Consider the following 1,887-nt stretch of genomic DNA (forward strand, 5'->3'; position numbering starts at 1 on the left):
AATGAATTAATGAAATTAACGAATTTTCTTCTCTTTGTTGTGGAAGACAAAGAGAAATTGAGTCCTTCACAAGCTAAGCATCCAAAACCCAAATAAAGGGCCTGATAGCAGTAGTCTGAAGCATCTTTGGTCCAGCAGAGGATAGGACAGAGCATTTGCTAGAGCATTTGGGACTAGTGGCTCCTGTTTCCCTGTGTCATATACATACCTCAGCATCTATCGCTGCTCTGGTGGGATGAAGCCTCAGGTGGGTTCAAGGAGGCTTTTTAGGAGGTGAAGAAACCCTTTTGAAGGTCGCAATGGGCAGAATTGTATTAGCTTCCAGCCCCTTGACTCAGCGATCCCAATGTTCCTTCAGTGCTTGGCACCTTCTCGCACTTCCCTGGGTGAGGAAGACATCTGCTGCCACCGAGGTTCCCACAGACGCCCAGGTCGGAGGGGAGCAGGCGAAATGGCCTCAGTATTCCGGAGCGAGGAGATGAGCCTGATGCAGCTCTTCCTGCAGGTCGAAGCTGCCTACTGCTGCGTGGCTGAGCTTGGGGAGCTGGGTCTGGTCCAGTTCAGAGATGTGAGTAATGCCCAGCTGGCATGCTGAACTGTGGGAGGTACCCCCTGGGATGTGCTTCTCCTTCCCTCAAAGCGCTTGTGCAAGGTGCATCTGCAGAGTGGTCAAAAAGCCCATGGCGAGAGCAGGACTTCCCCAAAGCTGATCTGAAACCTGACCCATCCCTGAGTCACCATCCAGAGCACTGCTCGTCCTCTGCACAACCTTTCCTTCTACCACCAGAAAACAGGGGGCTCTCCATAAGAGTCTATCTGTGAGTCCAGCTGTCGCAGCAAGGCTTGTGGAAATGATTTTAGTATAAGGCCATGATGTCCTTGACCATAAGGAAACCCAAAGTATTGCCCTACCACTGGGAGTCTGTAAGATGCAGTGGCCATCCTCGCCGAAGACATTCATTTTCTGTTGATGTTAAAACTGAGCATGGCAGTGTGCAGCTTCCAGCCCCAGGCTTGTTTTCTCTCGTATTTTTTAGCTGAATGCGAATGTCAACAGCTTCCAGAGAAAGTTTGTGAATGAAGTGAGAAGGTGCGAATCCTTGGAGAGGATCCTGCGTAAGTAAACGCTTGTCAAATGCAATCGGCTTTCTGCCAACTGGGGGTGTAGGATTTATTTCTTTAAGTGCTCTCACACTGTGGAGCAGAATGAGTGGCAAAATGGTGATGTTTTCGTCTGAGACCCTGGAAGTGTTTTGCATGTGTCAGCTAATTACCACTTCACCCTATATGGGCAATAAATTGTTGCCTCTATTTTGAAAATGGTTAACTGAATTGAAAGAAGATTAATTTGCTTATATAAAATCGCAAGATAATTCTGGGGCTGGGCAGGAGGTTAACTGTGGCAGGCGTGCCATTGGCACACGCTTCCTGTGGCCAAGGGCTTCATCCTGGGGACAAATCCTTAAAACCCAAGAGCAGAGCTTGTGGCACCTGGTATCCCATGGATGTGTATCCTGTGAGCTCTGCACTCCCCCCACCATGACACTGGTGCCACCATAGCCACCGTGACAGCACTTGCCATTGCTAGAGCAGAGGAGTGAACGGTGAGCTTGCTGCGTGCCTTATTCACTGCCGCAAGCATGGTGGGGCCGTGCTGGCTATTTGTGCCAGGCTGGGGGCCGTCCGGATGGGAGTGGCTACCATGAATCCAGGAGAAACAGCATCCTCACTGAGGAAGAAGACGGCCAGATGTCCTATTCCTGACGGTTGTGTATGTGCACTAAGGTGATGGCCCTTGTAAATTGCTGCCCCTAGTCACACTTCTGTGTGATGTCTCGGTCCTGACAGGAGGCTTAGCAGCAGCTGGTGACCAGGAAGATGCAGCAG

The 1,887-nt window shown here is 50.5% G+C and overlaps 1 protein-coding gene across 1 annotated transcript in view; it reads left to right on the plus strand.

Moving 5' to 3' along the window:
• Positions 1 to 366: 366 nt before the first annotated feature.
• The window catches only part of ATP6V0A4 (ATPase, H+ transporting, lysosomal V0 subunit a4), a 24,170-nt gene continuing 22,649 nt past the window's right edge, over positions 367 to 1,887 (plus strand). Inside the window, exons 1-2 of the mRNA XM_010144551.1 lie at positions 367 to 568; positions 1,038 to 1,116. Of these exons, the coding sequence (XP_010142853.1) occupies positions 452 to 568; positions 1,038 to 1,116 (196 nt within the window). The 5' untranslated portion in view covers positions 367 to 451. The remainder of the gene's footprint in view (positions 569 to 1,037; positions 1,117 to 1,887) is intronic.

Source organism: Buceros rhinoceros, unplaced genomic scaffold, assembly GCF_000710305.1.
Source record: "Buceros rhinoceros silvestris isolate BGI_N320 unplaced genomic scaffold, ASM71030v1 scaffold6321, whole genome shotgun sequence".
In the NCBI taxonomy this organism is placed as follows: Eukaryota; Metazoa; Chordata; class Aves; order Bucerotiformes; family Bucerotidae; genus Buceros; species Buceros rhinoceros.